This window comes from Amblyraja radiata, chromosome 13, assembly GCF_010909765.2.
Source record: "Amblyraja radiata isolate CabotCenter1 chromosome 13, sAmbRad1.1.pri, whole genome shotgun sequence".
Lineage (NCBI taxonomy): Eukaryota > Metazoa > Chordata > Chondrichthyes > Rajiformes > Rajidae > Amblyraja > Amblyraja radiata.
In genome coordinates, this window is record NC_045968.1 from 49,278,029 (window position 1) to 49,300,034 (window position 22,006).

General features: G+C 39.7%; 1 protein-coding gene across 18 annotated transcripts in view; it reads left to right on the plus strand.

Annotated features, from left to right (window-relative positions):
- The window catches only part of dlg1 (discs large MAGUK scaffold protein 1), a 356,942-nt gene that overhangs the window by 103,478 nt on the left and 231,458 nt on the right, over positions 1-22,006 (plus strand). For 17 of the 18 annotated variants that reach the window (XM_033032030.1, XM_033032037.1, XM_033032028.1 and 14 more), the window contains one exon: positions 11,571-11,735. In XM_033032030.1, the coding sequence (XP_032887921.1) occupies positions 11,571-11,735 (165 nt within the window). Of the gene's footprint in view, positions 1-10,545; positions 10,566-11,570; positions 11,736-22,006 lie in introns of those variants that run through there. The other variant, XM_033032047.1, reaches the window with a different exon arrangement.

Below are 22,006 nucleotides of genomic sequence, written 5' to 3' on the forward strand. Positions count from 1 at the left end.
GTCTCGACCCAAATGTCATTTATTCCACTCTATGATCGTTGCTATCGTCCGTCTGTCCCCTCGTTCGCTCGCCCTTGTATTAAGTAGCGCAGGATAAAGCTGTGAATTCACACCATTCCCCTCCCATTTTCCCAATCTGACCTTTCTGTCCTGGGCCTCCTCCATTGTCAGAGTGAGGTCCAGCGCAAATTGGAGGAACAGCACCTCATATTTCGCTTGGGTAGCTTACACCCCAGCGGTATGAACATTGACTTCTCTAACTTCAAACAGCCCTTGCTTTCACTCTCTCTCCATCCCCACCCCCTTCCCAGTTCTCCCACCAGTCTTACTGTCCCCGTCTGCATTCTATCTCTGACCCACTCATCCTGACATCAGTATGAAAAAGGGTCTCAACCCCAAACATCTCCCATTCCATCACTCCAGAGATGCTGCCTGTTCCGTTGAGTTATTCCAGCATTTTTCATAGATACATAGAAAATAGGTGCAGGAGTAGGCCCTTTGAGCCATTCAATGTAATCATGGCTGATCATCCACAATCAGTACCCCATTCCTGCCTTCTCCCCATATCCCTTGATTCCACTAGCCCTAAGAGCTCTATCTAACTCTCTTTTGAATGCATCCAATGAGTCGGCCTCCACTGCCTTCTGAGGCAGATAATTCCACAAATTCACAACACTCTGGGTGAAAAGGTTTTTCCTCATCTCAGTTCTACATGTCCTACCCCGTATTCTTAAACTGTGGCCCTTGGTTCTGGATTCCTCCAACATCGGGAACATGTTTCCTACATCTAGCGTGTCCAATCCCTTAATAATTTTATGTTTCTATAAGATACCCTCTCATCCTTCTAAATTCCAGTGGATACAAGCCCAGTCATTCCATTCTTTCATCATATGACATTTCTGCCATCCCGGGAATTAACCTCGTGAACCTACGTTGCGCTCCCTTAATAGAAAGAATGTCCTTCCTCAAATTAGGAGACCAAAACTGCACACAATACTTCAGGTGTGGTCTCACCAGGGCCCTGGACAACTGCGGAAGGACTTCTTTGCTCCTATACTCAAATCCTATCATTATGAAGGCCAACATGCCATTAGTTTTCTTCACTGCCTGCTGTTTCTTGCATGCTTACTTTCAGCAACTGATGTACAAGTACATCCAGCTTCGTTACACTTCCCCTTTTCCTAATCTGACACCATATAGAAGAAGGGCCTCGACCCTGAAACGTCACCCATTCCTGTGCTCTAGAGATGCTGCCTGACCCGCTGAGTTACTCCAGTTACTACCTGCCATTCAGATGATAATCTGCCTCGTGTTCTTGCCACTAAAGTGGATAACCTTACATTTATCCACATCATACTGCATCTGCCATGCATCTGCCCACTCACCCAACCTATCCAAGTCACCCTGCATCCTCATAGCATCCTCTTCACAGTTCACACTGCCATCCAGCTTTGTGTCATCTGCAAATTTGCTAATGTTACTTTTAATTCCTTCATCGAAATCATTAATATATATTGTGAATAGCTGCGGTCCCAGCACCGAGCCTTGAGGCACCCCACTAGTCACTATCTGCCATTCTGAAAGGGAACCGTTAATTCCTACTCTTTGTTTCCTGTCTGCCAACCAATTTTCTATCCATGTCAATACCCTACCCCCAATACCATGTGCTGTAATTTTGCCCACTAATCTCCTGTGTGGGACAAAGGCTTTCAGAAAGTCCAAGTACACTACATCCACTGGCTCCCCCTTATCCATGTTACTGTCTACCTGAACTTAGTTGTTAGGGATAACATTAATTTCTTTTCATTCATTTTTGAATGACAAATAATTTCAATTCAATTCAAAATGTACAGGTCTATTACCCAGAAGATCTTGGAACATTTCACATTGTTCGTCAATGTTCTGCATAGTCTACTCTTCTGCCTCACTTTCCAAAAGTTCTCTTAAATTTAGAGTCTTTATTTCTGACATCCTTCTCCCTCTTAACTAGTATATCGAATGCCATTCAACGGTGACTGCTAGCCAAGCGTTACTGCACCATTAACTAATTGACTAACTCAGACTAATTATTCATTATTTTTGTTAGCTGAAGAAAATATCGTTCCAGAACAATTGAACACAATATTCTAACTATGGCACAACCGATGATTTATACAAGTTTTCTATTAGCTTCTTAAGCATTATTTCCCATTTGAAAATGTAGCATATCATTTGCTTTTGAAGGTTTGTATATCTGAACCCTGATTTTTTAAAATGTGCCCATTTTATGCATCTCCTTTCTCCAAAATACCTCCCAAAATACATAATCGAGAGCAGGTAGAGCGGGGAGAGAGTGGGCAGAGCGGAGGACAGAGCTGAGAGTGGTGGAGAGAGCTGAGAGTGGTGGAGAGAGCGGGGGAGGGAGCTGAGGGCGGGGGGGGGGGGGGGCTGAGGGCGGGGGGGGGGGGGGGGGCTGAGTGGGGTGGAGGCAGAATGGTAGGGAGGCAAATAAAATAACGTGACTTTACCTGAGCCCGTGCTCGCGGTCCGGTAGCCCTGACAGTGAGTTTAAGAAATTCTCCCTTGAATTTTATTCAAAGGAACGCGGTGTTAAAACACAATTACATTTACTGAGGAATGTGGATCGATGTATTGATGATACATTGTATAACTACTGTTAACAAGTTAACAACGGCTCAAATCTTTCTGCAGTACTCATTAAACCCAAGCTGGAAATTGAAAACTAGGGGAACGCCGTACTCCTGCGTACCCCCCCATTTCCATCACTGGAAGCGAGAGGTTGAAAATGTCTGTAAAAACTCCAGCCAGTTGGTCCGCACAGGTTTTTAGAACACGACCGGGTATACCATCAGGTCCAGGCGCTTTCTGAGGGTTCACCCCCCTTAAGGATCTTCTGACGTCGGCCTCTGTGACTGTTGCTGAAATACCATCACGGCGAATGGAGGCTCGGGAAGGCACATCAGTGTTCTCCCTATCAAAGCATGCATAAAACGCATTGAGATCGTCAGGGAGTGATGCTTCGCTGACAATTGAGCTGCGTCCTGATTTTGCCTTGTAGGAGGTGTCAGTCTCGACATTCAAAGGTCCCTGAGTCTTTGCAGTGCTGTGCCCAGAGGACAGGTTTGCTCGGTGTATTTAAGCATTTGTAGTAAGAAGGGAATTGAAGTATTTGAGGATAGGGATGGAAAATGAGTTAATGTACAAGCACTGTGTCAATCAATAGAATGTTGGAATTGGAGGACTGTCTGGCCTGCTCCTGATGTTTCTTCCAAGCAATGAATCCTTATTCATCTTCAAAAAGTGTCCATGGTTTCAAATTTCTGGGTTGCTAATAAATCGGAGGAAAGGTTAAAAAAATCACCTTTTTTTAAAATCTAACCATTGAAAATTAGTGGAAGTATGATCTGTCATCCCTGGCTGTGGACATTGTCCAGGTTGTGCTCCCAGTTATAAATGAGACCGAGGAAATTTGTCTGAAGCGCATGAACTATTTGCATTGTGGAAATGCCAGTATCCATTTAGGAGGGGTGCTAAATGCTTTAAATGCCATAGTTTTGAACAAATTTCATTCTTCACCTCTGCTGGACTGGTATATTTCTACCCTTTGTATCCGACCAACTCTGTCCCTTATTTGGCAATGTCACCGCTCAATTAAAAAAATTGTGAAGAGTATGGGGGGGGAAAAAACATTTTATAGTGACATGGAGATCAATACGGATGAAAATTTATGCTCGGCAGACACAGAAAGTTGTAGATAAGAAAACCATGACTAGCATACTGATGCTTTTGGTTTGCCACTTGCTAGATTGCTGTATTATTTTTGCTGAATAAGGGTTGCATATGAATGATTTGTAGTTTTGTAACTTTCAATATTGTAACCTATTAGGTTTTATTCTGCTTTAGTATTTGATTAAATCTCTTCCATGCTGTACTTGGGAGAATTTAAGTTTTAATACTAGCCCTTCTGGATCTCTCCTCAGACCTTTTCAGAACTTAAAGATAAAATCTACACTATTTTGCTGCTGCAGAATTTTAACTAGTTTTTTTTGTTGATTGATTTTGTCTTCATTTTAATGACGTGAAGCCTTAAATAAAGATAATTATCACATGAACTAGCTTTACGTCTGTGAGAGATGTAAACAAAATGCTGGAGAAATGCTGTCTGGGTGATGTTTCAGGTCGAGACCCTTGTTCAGTCTGAAGAAGGGCCTCCACCCGAAATGGCACCCATTCCTTCTCTCCAGAGATGTCTCCTGTCCTGCTGAGTAACTCCAGCATTTTATGTCTTATCTTCGATGTAAACCATTATCTGCAGTTTCTTCCTACACTTTGCCTCTACGGGTACATTTTATTGCAAAATGTGTTACCTACAGAAATGGTCATGTCTGCAGTAAAATAAAATACAAATGCCGAATATTTTTATTTCTTATTTTGGAATGAAACAACAGAGTGCTAGATACACCAAAGGCATTGGGACCAAATGACACCCAGTGAAAGTACCAACAAAGTTTTGCATCTGTCCTGCTACACTTCCAGAGAAGTTACTCCAAATCCCAGGAATCTGCCTGTTTTTTTCATAAATAAAATCCCTAGGGATGTTCTGTCTGTGAGGAAAAATAAGAACCAAAAAGATTTGGCTAGTTACCAACCAATCAGTCTGTTATCAGTTACAATCAACAAAGTCTGAGGAGGAGGTGTTGTCATTATTATCAAGCAACACTTGTTTACAACAGTGTCCACTTTTGGCTTTGATTAGACCTCTCTCCGGTCCAAATTTGGACTAGGGAGCTGAATTCCACAGATGAGGCAAGTATTTTTACTTTTCAATGTCAAGCAATTATTGACCAAGTCCAGTTTCGAGGAGTCCTGTCAGAACTGCAGTCCAATGTGTATCGAGAGGGTAAAAGAGCAAAACGCACAGTTCTGGAGGACCTCAGCAGACTGAGCAGTATATGTGGAGGGAAACGGACAGACGATGTTTCAGGTCAAGACTTTTCCTTAGTGTGATAAAAGGCACGGATTGTAAGATAGTTTGGTTGTTGCAAATCCATTAACCACAGGGCAGAGCAACAGGATTTTCTTAGACTTTGTACCAGTTTGGATCATCTTTCATGGTTTTGTGTAGGAAGGAACTGCAGATGCTGGTGTACACTGAAGATAGATACAAAATGCTGGAGTAACTCTGTGGGTCAGGCAGTATCTCTGGAGAAAAGGAATAGGTGACGTTTCGGGTCGGACCCTTGTTCAGACTGGAAAATAGAGAAGGCCAGAACATAACAGGGCTGGCAACAGATGACGTCAGGAAGGGTGGAGTCCATAATGACCCAATGTTGGCTGGGGAAGATGAGCTCATGTCAGGGATACAAGGGTGCGAACAGTAGAAGTAGTAGGATGACTAGGAAGGTTTCGTGGTTGATCTTCCCTCAATGGCAAGGTCAAGTGTGGATGTTTGCTAATTGCACATTGTTCAATCCATGACCATGTCTTTAGAAACCAAACAGTCCATGCCTACATGCAGCAAAGAGTGTGCAATACTTGACATTGGCCTGTAAGTGGCATGTAACGGTTGCACCACACAAATGCCAGGCAATGGCCACCAGCAAATCAAGGACCAGTCTCATCCTGGTCATTGTCATTTCTCCCCTCTCCCATTAGGCACGAGGTACAGGAGTTTGAAAATAGATACCTCCATATGTAGGGACAGTTTCTTTCCAGCTGTAAACACAATTGGGTAACAGAACAGTCCTCTTGTCAGCTAGTGTGCGGCACTGACTTCCCATCTACCTCATTGTAGACATTTGAACTATCTTTAATTGGACTCAATCTGACTTTATTTTGCAATAAATGTTGTACCGTTTATCCTTTATCTGTACACTAGACGGCTTGATTGGAATCATGTATGGTTATTTTTCTTTGAGTAGCATGCAACCAAAAGCTTCATTGTACCTTGGTACATATGACACTAGTAAACTAAACTAAACTAAAATAAATTGTTTTGGGCATTACTGTTGTGGAATCTCTCATCATCAGCATCCTGGAGCACTGCTGCCACACCTCAAAAAAAATGTTCTTAAATAAAATCCCAAATTTCCTGGAATTTGATGGTATTTCCTGAAATTTTCTAAGCCACCCCCCAACTGCACATGTGCGACTGCCGCCTCAATTGCGCACATGCGGATACCGGACCCACTGCGCACGTGCGGGGAGACGACGTCATTTTGCGTCTCTACCGTGTCATCGACGCCATTTTCAATTGTGACGAGGCTGACGGGCCTCCCCCAACTGCGCAGGCACGGATGGTCGTAAATATACTTTTTCCCCCAAAATCATCCCGCGGACCGGATTGGACCCCTTTGCGGGTCGGATGCGGAGATTTCCCGAAATTATTTCATTTCCCTAAAATTACTCGAAGACAACCTGAATTTCCCGAATTTTGGGCAATTTCCTTCAAAGTGGAAACACAGTCCTGGAGGTCACCAGTGGCCAGAAATTCAGCTGAACCAGCTAAGTAAATATTGAGGTCATAAGTTTCTGTTAGTGATTTTGCTCTCATATGCACATTTGCTATCCTTCCCCACTGCCACCAGATTGTCCCCGTGTTACTTGCCTTCACTTAGGGCAAGGGTTCCCAACCTTTTTCGTCCCGTTTACCCCAGGCAACATCTGGTGGGTCAGGCAGCATCTGACGAGAATGTTTGTGAAAGAATATGAGGGGGAATATGATTGATAGGGTTACTCTGCGAGTCAGCATATGTTTAATATGCTGAATGGTCTCCTGTTGTAAACATTCTGGTCTTGCCAGCAATTCCTATACTTAATGAATAAAAAATGATAAAAATAAAAATGATTAGTGATCACTTGTAATGTTTTCAAATCATCAATGGTTGGTGCTGCAGTAACGATTTCCTGCACTTCAGATTTGAAGCATATAACCTATTTCCAAATTGAATCATGCATACATTTAAGTTTTGTACTGACATCTCAGGATTGATGTGGAGAAGCTTGAGGCCAGGTTTATTCTATTAGTCACTATGCCATCTTTAACATATTTGAACTACTCTCTTGAAGTAAATAAACCAAAGCTAGGTTCTTGATCTGAGTGCTGTGCAGGTTAAACAGTTGCAAAGATTTTCAGCACATTAGAATTCATTAAATGTGTATTTGGTATTAAAAGATGGTGCAAATAGTAAAGCAGCTCATTGAACTGGAATTCATTGATTATCTCTCAATGTTTCACAATGTAAATTGCCGAGCAAAGTGAAGTTGCAATTTGAGATGATGGTTTTCACCTCATTTGGTGTTGGTGGTGTTTAACCTCAAGCATATGGCAGGAAGGAAGTGAATGTAATTGACGTCAAGGAGGTAAAAAATACCAATTTTGTTGTGACCTCATTCAGCATTGTTTCAATTTTGGCTGATGGACTATGATGCTATTTTTGCTTTAAACGCTGTCACCTTCTGTTCGCTTGACCTGATCCTTTGCACGAGCTTCTGTACTCGACTGGAATTGAAGAAAACAGGATTGGAGGCATGTTATGTGCGCAGGTTAGCTTTAATCCCCACGGGTCAAACCTGTTGGTGAGAAGTAAGCAAACTATGTGATGTTCAGGGAACATGTAGTCTCTTGCTGTGCTAAGGATAAGGACGAATGTGTCGAAATCAGCGAGAGGTCCAATTATAGGCAACACCCCCCCCCCCCCTTTCCCCCACAACTCCCCCCGTCCCGTCCCCCATAAACCCTCCCCCTTCACCCCCCTCCCCCCCACACCCCTCTTAGTGCCCCACCTGGATTTGTAATTTTTCTCTCCCCTTCCCACATTCCTTCCTCTAGCATCATAATTCGCAACTCTTCAATCCTTTTGTCTCGCACCTTCTATCTTTCCATCTCGGGTCTTTGTTCAACCACCTGCCTATCAAAAACCCAACTCGCAGGTGAGTTACCAGTCAACCTATTACCTGCCAGGCTTTTCCTGCCCCTCTTCCAGCTTTCTCTCCACCCCCTTCCTCTCCTGTCCTCACTATCAATCTGAAGAAAGGTCCAGACCCAAAACATCACCTATCCAAGTCATCCAGCAATGCTGCCTGCTGCCTGACCCACTGAGTTACTTCAGCACTTTGTGGGGGGTTTTCTGTAAACCAGCATCTGCAGTTCCTTGTTTCTACAAGTTGGAGAGCAAATTGGTTTTATGCTGCAAAGAGGTCAGGAGAAAGATGAATAGGATAAATGTAATATCTTTGATAGGGCAAGGGCAGGCTGTCGTATTGGTATGCAGTTTTTGAAGCCATCTGTTTGGTAAGGGTGGGTAATTAGAAAGAGAATGTAGAAAGACAAAAATATAGGGCAGATATAAAAGCTGCTGAATGTAGGCTGGAACAGATGTAGAGAATTAAAATCAAACGAGAATGTTGGCAATACCAAACAAATTGGAAAGAGACAGAAAACAATAGTCAAATTGTTCAATAGGTTGATAATCTTGCAGCATCAAAAGTGGCCATTCCCGATAATAAACTGAGTTACCTTATCGTTCCCTAGTTAGTTTGCATCTGGAGGTGTGTGCACGTATGGTCGTTAGTGAGGGTGCAGAGAAGTTTGACTGCATCATCACCAGGGATGAGGGACTACATTTGAATGCAGCTTTGTTGGCGATGGTAGCGCCTTAGGCAGAGATGCTGCCTTACAACGCTAGACACCTGGGTTCGATCCTGAACACGGGTGCTGTCTGTACAGAGTTTGTACTTTCTCCCTGTGACCATGTGGGTTTTCCTTGGGTGCTCTGGTTTCCTCCCACACTCCAAAGACATACAGGTATATAGGTTAATTGGCTTCGGTAAAAATTGTAATTGGTCCCTAGTGTGTAGGGTAGTGCTGGTGTACGAGGATCGCTGGTCGGTCCGGATGCAGTGGGCCGAAGGGCCTCTCTAAAACTGAACTAAAGTGAAAACCTGAAATAGTTGAATTTGATTGGAAATCTGAAGGTGACAACATGCTCAGACTGAAGATGGGATGCTGGTCATACTTGTACTGGGGGAAAGTACAGGAGGCCACAAACAGAGGTTGGAATGTGAGTGGGATGGCAAATTAATGCGACAGGTAACAAGAAGTTTGGTGTCACTCCTACGGACTGAAGAAAGGTTCCTGTTAAGTGGTCATCTAATTCAGTGCTTTTTAAACTATTTCAGTGTTATTCGCCCATGAGTCTTTATCACAAAATTTAATTCACCCTCGACTAAATTTTTTTTGTAATTTTCATCTTATTCTCCCTTGTGTATAATTTCATTTATAATTTATTTTGTCACATGAGCAACAAACATAAATTCACTCATTTCTTAAGTGTTTATTTTATTCAACTTTTTGAACACCCCAAAAATATGTAAAGAAACCATTGGTAGATAACCCCCCCCCCCAACAAATTTCCAGCTCCTCTGCCATTAAAACCAATAAGAGCTTACTAACCACTTTAATGGCAATGCCTTTTGTAAGTATAGAAAAAAAAAAATAATATCTAAATAAATTAAGTCATTCACCCTTCATTCACCCCTTGAGTTTCATTCACCCCAAAATAATTTCATTCGCCCTTGGGTGAACCATTCACCAGTTTAAGAAGCACTGATCTAATTGATATTTGGTTACTTAATTGTAGGGAAGACCACACCGTGTGCACTAGATTAGAAGTGCAATGAATCACTGCTTCATCTGAAAGGACTATTTAGTTTCCTTGTGGTCACTGGATAGCGAAAGATTAAAAAAACACATATTGCCTCTCTTGTGGTTACATGGGGAAGTGGAGAGATAGGTGAGAGAGACCTGGCCAGAGTGTCACAAAGGGAAAATGTTTTTGGAATGTTATCTTCACTGACCTACAAGATTCCACCACCAGTCATGACCCATTTAGTGTTCTGAAGTGCAATTGAAGAGTATTCAACCTGAAACATTAACTCTATTTCTCTTTCCCCTGATATTCCTGTATTTTCCCAGCATTTTCTGTATTGTTTTGTTATTTTCAGCATCTGCACATTTTGTTTTTGACATCTTTGGTTCAATGTTTTGTGTTGAATTATAGATTGCGTCATTTCAAAAGGTAGTCATTCTTAACTGAACCGAGACTCCCCAGATTCATTTTTTAATCTTTACATTCACGAAGGAAGCACAACACTTTAGTGATATACTAGGTTTAACCCTGTGTCAAATGAAAGGCTATTTTTACAATTTCTAATACCACCAATCCTCATCTCGTGGATTTTGTTGTTATCCTCAAATGGCACATTTTCACCTTCTCTATGGGTTTTACTATCTGTCCTTTCTAATAAGACTTTTCAAGACTGTCCTTTGTGTAATTGTCCTTGAGTTATTGTAATGATTCATTTTCCATTAACAATCTTATTGACCTTATTTTGTGAGCTGAGCCCTTTGAATAATTTACAATGGAAGCAGTTGTGTAATTGAGAGTAGAAGCAATGGTTTCTTGAGTCATTAAATGTCTTGATTTGATGCTGTTCATACCTGAAGTATCCAGCTGAAGATATTGAGCTGCCTTGAGAGAAGCTGCTAGCGTTGGCTTGTGTTGGTGAGTGCATGCAGCTGCAAACTGTTTAATTTGTTTAACTTTATGCCTCAAATTATGAAAGAGGTGTTCCTGGAAAGCATTTCATTGCACAAAATGATAGAAGTTGGAAAGGCTGGGGAAATTGATTAATGGGTATTTCACTGTGCAGTTAGAGTAGCATGCTATTTGTTGTTGTAAAATAACAGCTCTGTAATTCGAAGAGGCCACGGCATTCTTCCCTGACTCATTCTTTGTACATTGAGCTTTTTATACTCTTGGTTAAGTAATAAGTATGAAGCACAGTTTGAATATTTTGATGTGTGTCCTTCCCTGGTTGTTGAATGATGATGACATTTGATTAGTATGCACGAGGTGTATGTAAGATTCTGGTGCTTAAAATTGGAGCATGTCACCATATCTATCTAACTAATCAGCATCTTCCACTTAAATGTTCAGAAGCAAATCCCCTCAAATTTGTCTGAAGGAACTGCAGATGCTGGTCTAAAGCAAAGATAGACACAAAATGCTGGAGTAACTCAGCGGGAGAGAAGGAATGGGTGACGTTTCGGTCGAGACCCTTCTTCAAAGCCCCTCAAAGTTGGTTTTCTATGGTAGTGCTAATATATAGGTGATTGTACAGTTACAATTAAAAAACTCTTTAGTACATTGGAGTGGCCATTTCAAGAATTGTGTTGGTGTTTATAAAACGTATTTCTTTGATTGAAATGATTGAAACTGCCATTTAATAAACAACAATGCAAGTCGTATTTAAGTTAGGCAGTGCCAGTGAAAAGATGAGTGGTTAATGTCTTGGGTTATAGCTTGTTCATCAGCACGAGTTATTTCCAACATAATTAACATTTTTCTTTGCATTAACTTGGCAAATTTATACATTGTAAAATAGTTCCATTGAATTATGTTAAATATCTACATTGTAAACTGGAAAGTTAATATCATGGTCTGGATTTTTAGATTTTGCCATTATCTTTGTTAATGTCCCTTGTTTCTTCACTTTTGTTTTTATAGAAGTATCGTTATCAAGATGACGATGCATCTCCGCAAGAACACGGCTCTCCGCAGATTAGCAATGACGTGAAAGGCCCAGAGCTTGTACATGTGTCAGAGAAGAACGTCTCTCAGATTGAGAACATTCATGGTTTTGTTTCTCAGTCACATATATCTCCAATGAAGGTAAGAGACTCATTTCTGCAAGCAGGCAAGCAATATAACAATTATTTATGGAAATTATTTGATATTTAACACAATTAACAGACTAACATTCTTTAGCTTCATAGCAATATCATATATTTAGTTTAGAATTCTTTTTTTATTGAAACGGGTTACATTTATGCTCTGACTACAGAAGATTGTTGTATTATCACAATGAATTTTTAATGATAACTAAGGCTTTTTAACTATGATGTATCACTATGTAACATTGTAAATATTGCACTCTGGTAGAATTCTTGCTGAAATGCACATGCTATAGCAATGGAATTGTTTTCATAACACACCATTTTTCTTGATGCAAAAGAATAAGGAGCCTGTACATTTACAAAAAAAGATTTTGTTCAGAATTCTGCAACTGCTGGAGTTGTGTTTTGTTGCAGAGTGGGAGAGTCACTTGTTTGATTTTGCAAAGCCAACTTTTGCCATTGCACTTGGTATTGCCACCAAATCAGAGGATGGTGAAATAAAATCTGAGATTTCAGCAATTTAAGATTTGGTTGGCTTTCAAGATATTTGTAATGCATGTTTTAACATTATTAAGTTGCGCCAATGTAGTAAATGAAGTTGTGTAAAAGACGAGCTTACAAATTTCCACAAAGATGGGAGAAGACCTTTGAACCATGGTTTGCCTGCTACAGCCCTGTATTTCAGGTCAATTTAGAGTGAAGCAACCCTTTTAGATTCTTGAAGCCATTTAATAAATTATGGCTAGAAGCTCACTGGCTTACAGATCAAAGCAATTTTAAATCTTTGATTGAGATTCATCGGTTCCTTTGCAGTTTTCTTTCAAGATGAAGAACTGAATCCTCTTTATGAATTCACTTTTCTAACATCTGTTTTGACAGCCCCTTGAGTATTTAGAAATTAATATTACATGGGATGCCTGCTGCAAGCATCAAAAACTCAACAATGTTGATTTGAATATTTTAATGTTTACATGCAGATGCCTTCGGCTGTTTCCTGTGTTGAAGATTAGTCGAGCATGTAAACTATGATGCATTTCCCCTTTCCTCCCCCTTTATATCTGTTTAACGCGACATTTTACTTAGAAGACAACCTCCTCTGCCAGTTTTAGTTCCTGACAAGTGTGATTATCGATCCATCTATTTCTCTTCTACTTCTGCTCTGAGGTATCCAATTTCAGTATTGAATGGTGATTCATGAAGGCTGAAAATAGTGAGCCCAATCTTGAACTGCAAGATGTAGATATTAATTTTGGTAATCTGTCACAATGAATGTGATGTGAAAAACAGATGGAGGTGCTCAGTGGGTCAGGCAGCATCTGTGGAGGCAGGTGGAGAGGCAACTATTTGTGACAAGACTTTGTATCATGACTGAGAATTTAGAGGGGAGATGGCCAGTAATAACGAGGATTGCAGTGTGAAGTTTAAAGGTGCTTGCAGGCAATGGGTGGAGTCGGCTCATGAAGGATGTGAGGGGCAATAGGAACCAGATGCGAAAGAGGACGAGTTGGGAGATGGCATCCATTGGGTGATAGGTAGAGGCAGGTAAGGAGTACCTTGAGTTCCTGAGTTATATTGAGTTCCTTGATCAGTTTGTCTTTGTTCCAGAATACTGTATCCGCAATCTTTTGTGTCTGCAATGAACGTGATGGCTGACGAACTAGTAGCTGAAAATCATGCTTCACTTTTTGATTCATCATGTGACTTTTGCACACATTGAATGGCCACCATTGCATTGAATTGCATTTATTGTTCAAGATAATTTAGTAGTGTTTGACATTGACCGATGCTATGTAGGTACAAGATTATCCTCCAATTGCCCTCGAATGTTAAAAAGCGGGAAATTCTGTAAATTACATTATATTTGTAGATTCTTGAAAAACATCAATTACAATTCATAATTTGTTCATTTGTTCAGATCTTCAAAATTGTAACATACACAACTATGTAGAATATGGGGTCTTTCATTGTGTTGTCTAATTTGTTTTTGCTTTGTAAATGGATTTATTTTTACATAAATGGCATCATAAACAAATTTAAATCACGCTATGCTACATAATTCAGTCCTCATGTTTGTTGTGGATGATTTTTGATGATAAGTTTAAATTCTTAAATGCTGATGCGAATTCAGGTTTGCTGTGTATAGTGCCCTCCATAATGTTTGGGACAAAGACCCATCATTTATTTATTAGCCTCTGTACTCCACAATTTGAGATTTGTAATAGAAAAAAATCACATGTGGTTAAAGTGCACATTGTCAGATTTTAATAAAGGCCGTTTTTACACATTTTGGTTTCACCATGTAGAAATTACAGCAGTGTTTATACATAGTCCCCCCCATTTCAGGACACCATAATGTTTGGGACACATGGCTTCACAGGTGTTTGTAATTGCTCAGTTGTGATTAATTGCCTCCTTAATGCAGATATATGAGAGCTCTCAGCGCCTAGTCTTTCCTCCAGTCTTTCCTTCACTGGAAATTGTTATTGCTGTTTATCAACATGAGGACCAAAGCTATGCCAATGAAAGTCAACTAACCCATTATGAGTGAGAAAAAAGAATGAAACTGCTAGAGACATCAGCCATACCTTAGGCTTACCAAAATCATCTGTTTGGAACATCATTAAGAAGAAAAGAGAGCACTGGTGAGCTTACTAATTGCACAGGGACGTTGGCAGGCCATGGAAGACCTCCACAGCTGATGACAGACGAATTCTCTCTATAATAAAGAAAAGTCCCCAAATACCTGTCCGACAGATCAGAAACATTCTTCAAGAGTCAGGTGTGGATTTGTCAATGACCACTGTCCGCAGAAGACTTCATGAACAGGAATACAGAGGCTACACTGCAAGATGCAAACCACTGGTTAGCCGCAAAAATAGGATGGCCAGGTTACAGTTTGCCACAGAATGGCCAGGTTATCAGCAACCACAGTTTTCGGAAATGGTCTTGTGGACAGGTGAGATGAGATTAACTTATATCAGAATGATGGCAAGAGCAAAGTATGGAGGAGAGAAGGTACCCAAGATCCAAAGCATACCACCTCATGTGTGAAACACGGTGGTGGGAGTGTTATCGCCTGGGCATGTATAACTGCTGAAGGCACTGGCTCACTTATCTTCATTGATGATACAACTGCTGATGGTAGTAGCATAATTAATTCTGAAGTGTATAGACACATCCTATCTGCTCAAGTTCAAACAAATGTCTCAAAACGCATTGGCCAGCGATTCATTCTACAGCAAGGCAATAATCCCAAACATACTGCTAAAGCAACAAAGGAGTTTTTCGAAGCTAAAAAATGGTCAATTCCTGAGTGGCCAAGTCATTCATCCGATCTGAACCCAATTGAGCATGCCTTTTATATGCTGAAGAGAAAACTGAAGGGGACTAGCCCCCAAAACAAGCATAAGCTATAGATGGCTGCAATACAGGCCTGGCAGAGCATCACCAGAGAAGTCACCCAGCAACTGGTGATGTCCATGAATCGCAGACTTCAAGCAGTCATTGCATGCAAAGGATATGCAACAAAATACTAAAAATGACTACTTTCATTTACATGACATTGCTGTGCAAACATTATGGTGCCCTGAAATGGGGGGACTATGTATAAACACTGCTGTAATTTCTACATGGTGAAACCAAAATGTATAAAAATGGCCTTTATTAAAATCTGACAATGTGCACTTTAACCACATTTAAATGTGTTTCTATTTGAAATCTCAAATTGTGGAGTACAGAGGGAAATAAATAAATGATGGGTCTTCATCCCAAACCTTTGTGGAGGGAACTGTATATTCTGACCTGGGAATGTAAATGCTTTAGAGTTAAATTTAACTTGACAATTGCTTTTTTAACTTGCTTTATACTCCTATCTCTTGTGACAACAGTCAGAAATCTTCATATGACTGCTGAGATTTTTTTTTTCAGCATAATTAACCATGTTTTCACCAGCCTGAATGGATGATTTATTTGCATAAATTAAGTCACAATGTAGCTTTGGTGCATGCTCTTTCTGTTTGAATTGATAATGGAAAAAGTTGACAAATCTCTGAAAGTTAACCATCCTGCAGCAAATGTTAAGAGCAATTTCATGTCCTTCCAGAAAAAAATGTGACTGCATTGGGAAAGCCTGGGCTGTAAGGGGCCAGTGAGGTCGTGTTAGCCAGGGGTGGCATGGGCAGGTCAGTCTGCTGTAACCAAAATCCATTCCAAAAGGGGTCTGTTAAAATGAGGGTTTACTATAATGTTTAACCAAAATGAAGAAATTTGAATACCGGGTCATATAAATTCATTACTCATGCTTGAATTAATTTGATATTCTTGTCATTATTTGGCATATCTAGTTTTATAAGTCATTGTGTGAATTTAACTTGGCAGAAGATAAGATAGGACATAGTTGTAAATATTAGGAGTTACTATTAAGAGAAATGACAAAAAGTTGTGCCCTAAACTACTGAAGAACTCTTCATTAATAGCTATTTGATATGAGAATCTTGAATTGAAGTTGGTTAAACATAGCGTATGTGCTGCTACTAGTTTCCAACTTTTGCGGAAAGAAAAATTGTCCAATTGATGAACAGCAACAGTGATGGCAACTTAAGATAACAGAGGGACAAACCAGGAAATTGAGGCAATTTGTTTCCTGATAGTTGCTAATTTAAATTGCTTGTATCTATAATGCTGGCTAAAATGGAACACAAACATGTTTGCGTTAATTTATGCCACTTAACAGAGTTGATTACGGCTGGTTCTGCTTGCTCTTTCTTTTGAAGATTCTTCAATTGGGTTTTTTAAAGACCCTTAGTTTTCATGGAAAAGACATGTTAGTGATAACTCATGAAATTATCCACAAAGTGCTTATTATGACGGGAAAGCAGAAAGTGAAAAGCTCACGATCATAAAGATAAATGATCAGGATAAGGAAAACAATATTAAAAAATTGGTGAATGCATCAAAACGTTACTTTATCAAGTTGTGGCAGATTGCGACTATGTGAAGGAAGGTAGAGCATCAATCAGCTGAGAAGAATTCACCTTTATATAATAACATTACATGGGTTCATGCATTAAGGTTATTAAAAGAACAGTGCAAATAAAACACAACGAGCAACCTAAATCGGGGATGTACATTATGCTGTATAAATACTACCTAGAATCAAAAACAGTAATGAGGAATGTCGGAGAAGATGTAATGTATTTTTGGAGATCTCAGAAATTGGGGTGTTTCGTTTCTGCAGCCGAGTAGGTTAAACGCTCACATAATGAACAAAAAATTAATGGTGGGTGAAGATAAGTGGAAGTAGACTGTGGGATTATTTTCAGTGGCTGATGTGAGGGGAATGAGAGGATACAAATTTAGTTAATAGGATAATGGTTGAATTATACGGGTTGGGGCGATACAAAGGTTGCTTGAAATACGGAAATCTGGACACAGTTGTTAAACTAGTGTTAAAGGATTTTGTGGCTTGAGCAGAAGTTTTGTATTTAATATTGTGGAGCAAGTAGGAATGTTGAATTAGGACCAAATGGCTCATGGACATGGAATTATTAATGGAATGGCTGGAATGGCATGCTTTGTAGTGAGAATACAAGAATGTAAAGAGAGACAGGAGTAGGCCATCTGGTCATACGAACCTCAGCCATTTAATCTCAGCCATTTAATGAGATTATGGCTGATCCTCATGGCCATTTTAAGCACTTGTTTCTCCTGATATCCTTAATATCAATCTCTGCAATGACTGGGCCACCAAGATGGAGAATTCCAAAAGTTCATAATCCTTGCAGTGAAAAAACTTCTCATCACAATCCTAAATGGATTATCTGTGTTTCTGAGACACTGAATCTATCCTCAGCTTGGAAAACATCTTCCCTCCATCCAGCCTGTTTCATCTAGTAAGAATCAGTACGTTTCAATGTGATTTCTCATTCATACAAACATTTTGATGGGAAAGAAATCCTCTTTTAGGTAAGACAATCAAAACTCTACACAATACTTCAGATGCAATTTATTATTTAGATGCAAAATAGGAATGCAGAAAGATATCAACGTTACTCTTGTAAATCTAAATCCTTTCGCTAAGTCCATTATATGGTTTGCTTTCCCAATCGCATATGAACAGTGTTACATACAATTTCCCAGTGGTTCTCTGACTAGACAGACACTAATATGGTAGGTTAAGATTCCAACTTAATTTAATCTGGTGGTTTTTACATGCGCTAGAAAGTCTAACCATCAAAACTGCGGAATTATCATTGGTATCCAGCTGTGATTCACCTCAAATCTTCAGAGAATTGAAATCGGATGTAGAACCTGATGTAGGTTATACATGGCATTCCCAACTAATGCCATTGATTTTTGCCTCTGAAATATTTAAAATTCTGATAAATTATTGATCTATTTCATTTTAAAGTGTCTCTTCCTCATCATCAAATGAATGTTAATGGCTATACTGTCAGTGCTCACATCCTGACGACATTTCATTTTTAAAAAGGTCTATGATACCTCAGGAAAAGAATCACTACTGTACATTTGTACAGATAGTAGATGTTTTATGTTGACTGATTAACCAAAATATGTCACCTGAGATTATTGTAAAATGTGGCCTCCTTCTGATGAAAGTAAACCAGAAAATAATCTTGCATGAAATATAATAGATTTAATTATGTTACACTGAATTGTATTCTACATACCCTAGGAACACTTTATCCATGTTATCAATCAATGTACTGCATGATATGCTCATGTATAACTATGTACCATGCTTGGTTCTTGCCTTATTTTTTAACAATGCCTTTCATCTTAACTCCAGCAATTAAAAAAAAAAATCTAAGTTGCCCCCTGAAAGCAGTGACTTGTTAAGGAATATTGCAAAGACCATTATTGACATGCATGCATGAGCTTTGACTGGGAATGTGAAGTCTAACTTGCTGTGGCACCTGCAGCTTAGCTGAGGTTGCTTTCAACTTTGCAAGTTGAATCAAGATTGAAACCTGACTAGCCTGTGACATCAGAACCTGTGTGGCATCCCATTTGTTTCCTATTGCATGCAGTTTATAATGCTTGCTAAATCATGGTATATATTTGCAGAGGTGGCTCCAAGGCTGCTTCCATATCTGAGCATTGGCATGATATTTAACTGTGGGAGATGATATAAATCCAAATGTGATCAATGCCCATATTTCAAATGAGTAATCTTTAATACTCATTTAAAGGGTTGCAAATAAATAGGCCTAGATTTTAGTCAGTCTGGCATTTGTCAATCATTTCCCTGCAGATTACCACAGACTTGACCTGTGCTTTTGAGCAGCAACCTATCACTATCAGGGGTCTGAAGTATTGTGCGCTATCTTCATTTCTGGAAACTGGTGCACAAAGGCAAGTGCCACTGACTTAAAGCAAAATACAAAGAGGACTGCTCGTGGAACTCAGTGGGTCAGGCAGCAGCTGTGGAGGGAAATGGGGAGTTGACGTTTCAGGATGAGACCTTTCATCTAGGCCTAAGGTCCACCTCCCACCCCCACCTCTTGCTCACCTTTTTATACTGATTACTTCCACTCTACTTTGAGTCTAAGTGAAGGATCTCAACCTGAAATGTCAACTATCCATTTCCCTCCACAGATATGGCTGGATCTGCTGTTCATCCAGCAGCTGTCCTTTATTTGCTACAGATAACAGCAACTGCGGTCAGTCTCTTGTGCTTCCACTGACATCAACCAGTTGGATTGAGGAAACCTTAGTGAAGGAATAGAAATTGGAAACTGCAAGTTAGAATATTCAGCTAAGTGTAAAATTATGCAGTGAAGCATAAGAGGAGAGAATATGGGTTGAGTGAGAAATTAGTATTTATAATTTACAACAATTCAAATTTGAAAGTATGCGACTTTAGTGTGACTAGATTATTAAAAAGTAATACTTAACATACGTGAGAATTCACTTATTTGCAGGAACCTGACTTTGTGAGTCTCTTGGGAGTGCTGGCGTAATGTAACTCGAGGGTAGAGAGCTCAGAAGCTACTTGATTGCGGTGTGCTGTGCCAGAATTTTTTTTCCCTAATGATGAACGCTCTGAATCATTTTTTGTTATTGTTGCCACATAATCTTGACTGGGATGACTGAAAACTGCTTTTTGAAGTAATACTTTTCTGGTTCAACCCGTTTTTGACACGGTGGTTTAACGCCAATCCAATAAAACATACCCTTATTAACAAAGGGGAATTTCTTTTGTGAGACCAGTCTTTGTTCCTGTGTAACATCAAAACATTTTCTAGCCACCAAGGGATTGGGGAAATGAAACTGAAGTGATATTATTCATTGGCAATGGTCTATGATACCATATTGCATTTGGAATATATTTCAAGGTCTTTGAAACTTGATGTTTAAAAATGCAGCTCAATTGTCTGAACTACTTGAAAAAGTTTTTGTCAACCCTCCAAATTAAATCTCAATAGTGTATATTTATGACAGTTCACCCTGGTGCATACTCAGTTTTAATTTCTGGGAAATTGGAATCTTTACATTTTCAATTCTTTATCTTGTTACCTTTTCCTGGCAGCAGCATTATAGACCTACTTAATGTGGAAGGATTTATTAGGCTCAGCTTTAAGGGAATAGTAGTGAATGCACGGAGAGTTGGTTTAAAAGGCACTAGTATAAAAGTACCTTGCAACATCTCTAGCTGAGAAGTATATTGACCTTTAATGACCTTGTATTTGTTGCAATGCTTCCTGTACTCCTAAGGAATCCATTAAAAGTATAGCTGTTCTTTAAGTGCATATTGCATATTTTCTCGGACGAATTTGCTGCCAATTGGTGAAATGCCACATTCATCCAGTGTTCAGTAGAATTAACCAAAATAGTGCATTTTAATGTATTTTGATTACTCTCTTTTAAGATGAAGTGATGACTGACAGCAACAAACTGCTGGGAGAATTTGCATGGTGACACACCTGTTATCCTGCAACAAAAAATCCAACAACACCATTTCCACCCTCATGAGATCATCGGGGGTCTCATGGCATTATTTCATTAAACAATGAGTAATGGTCAGATTAGTATCTTTGATCTTCAGCAGCGTACTTCACTGAAGGAATTGCTACCATTAAAACACAATCAAATTTCCTAGCTTGTGAATTGCTTTAGTTCTAATGAACCAAGCTGCTGTTTGGTTTAAAAATAAATGGCATTTGAGTTTGTTATAACTGTTGTAATAAATGTCCTAACATAAAATCAATTCTTCCCCCCCCCACCGACATCAGTCTGAAGAAGGGTCCTCACCCGGAAACGTCGTCTATTCCTTCTCTCCGTAGATGCTGCCTCATCCGTTGAGTTTCTCCAACATTTTTTGTCTACCTTCGATTTTTCCAGCATCTGCCGTTCTTTTTTGAACATCAATTTTACTTTGTACTTTTGAGCTAGCTAACTGGATAGAGAATTGGCTTCATGGTTGGGGAAGCAGAGATTGTTTTTTGGGCTGGAGGTCTGTGACTGGTGCTGTTCCTCAGGGAATGGTATTGGGCATATTGATGTTCGTGATCTGATAAATATGGTATTGTTGCCTTCATAAGTTGGGGCATTATGTCAAAGTTTGTTTCTTAAAAAGCAGATAGCACAAAAACAGTTCAAGGTAAACCGTGGCAATATTTAATTGATTCGTCAGAAGGGAGTGGCGAGATCTACAAGAGCACAAACATTGCTCAGTGCTTCTCGGGCTCCCACTCATAGAACAAAGAAGAGTTAGCACAATTATACATTTTCCTTATCAGTAAAACACTCCTACCAAGTCTGAATATGGCATGACTGAAAGATTCTGTAACCTTTCAGAATATAAGAAAAGTTGTGTCCAACTCAAGCTCATCCAATAACAGGTTGTTACTTATCTCTGGAGCGTCAGCTATTTTTGCAATCTTGACTTCTTTATGGCTTGAAAAGAAGCATATGTTATTACTGCAGGCTGCCATCTTAATTTCTTTATTGAATAGACAACCTGTCCTCCATATTGTGCTCCATATCATTTATAAAGTAATTCAGACTTGGCACTGAGGCATTCTTTTGTTCTACTAGATCATGCTTTTGTAGAAGAACAACTCCATTTTAGATTTGACTATTAGATTTGACTATTAGCTCTTTCAATTGAGCATAACAGTCAGGAAGTCATGATGCAGCTTTATCAGACTTTGATTAGGCCACATTTGGAGTATTGTGTGCAGTTCTGGCCTGCTCACTGCAGGAAGATTTTGGAGGCTTTGGAAATGGTGCAGAAGTGGTTTG